General features: G+C 44.5%; 1 protein-coding gene across 1 annotated transcript; it reads right to left on the minus strand.

Annotated features, from left to right (window-relative positions):
* Positions 1-35: 35 nt before the first annotated feature.
* LOC106322310 (MATH domain and coiled-coil domain-containing protein At2g42480-like) lies at positions 36-440 on the minus strand (the record flags this gene model as incomplete). Its single annotated transcript, XM_013760393.1, has 1 exon — positions 36-440. A coding segment is annotated over one exon (405 nt), but the record flags the coding sequence as incomplete, so codon positions are not given.
* Positions 441-445: the final 5 nt, after the last annotated feature.

Consider the following 445-nt stretch of genomic DNA (forward strand, 5'->3'; position numbering starts at 1 on the left):
AGTCTTCTAAATGAACTAACAACTTGATAACTATATCAAGCTACCTCCTCCTCGTCTACCATCAGAAATCCATCAGAAGAGGATTTTTCCTTCCCCTCGTCCAGTTTCACTTTGAGATCGGACACAATCTCCTCAAGATTCTTGAGGTTTTCCTCCAGTTGTTGGACCCTAGACGCATCAGCATCATCTACCTTCTTCTTCTCCAAGGAAACACCCCCAGATTTCGACTTCAGAGTCAGACAATCCAGCCTGGAGCTGGAGTCCACCGCCTCAAGGTAGTTAACCCGTTTCTCGAGTGTTTGGACCCGAGACCCATCATCTTTTGCTTTCTTCCTCTCCAAGAAACACTCAACAATGCTTCTCTTCATCTTGTTTTCCATCTGCTCAAGATTCTTCATACGTTCCTCAAGCTGTATGACCTTATTACCATAGACATCTGCTTTCT

This window comes from Brassica oleracea, unplaced genomic scaffold (genome assembly GCF_000695525.1).
Source record: "Brassica oleracea var. oleracea cultivar TO1000 unplaced genomic scaffold, BOL UnpScaffold14502, whole genome shotgun sequence".
In the NCBI taxonomy this organism is placed as follows: domain Eukaryota; kingdom Viridiplantae; phylum Streptophyta; class Magnoliopsida; order Brassicales; family Brassicaceae; genus Brassica; species Brassica oleracea.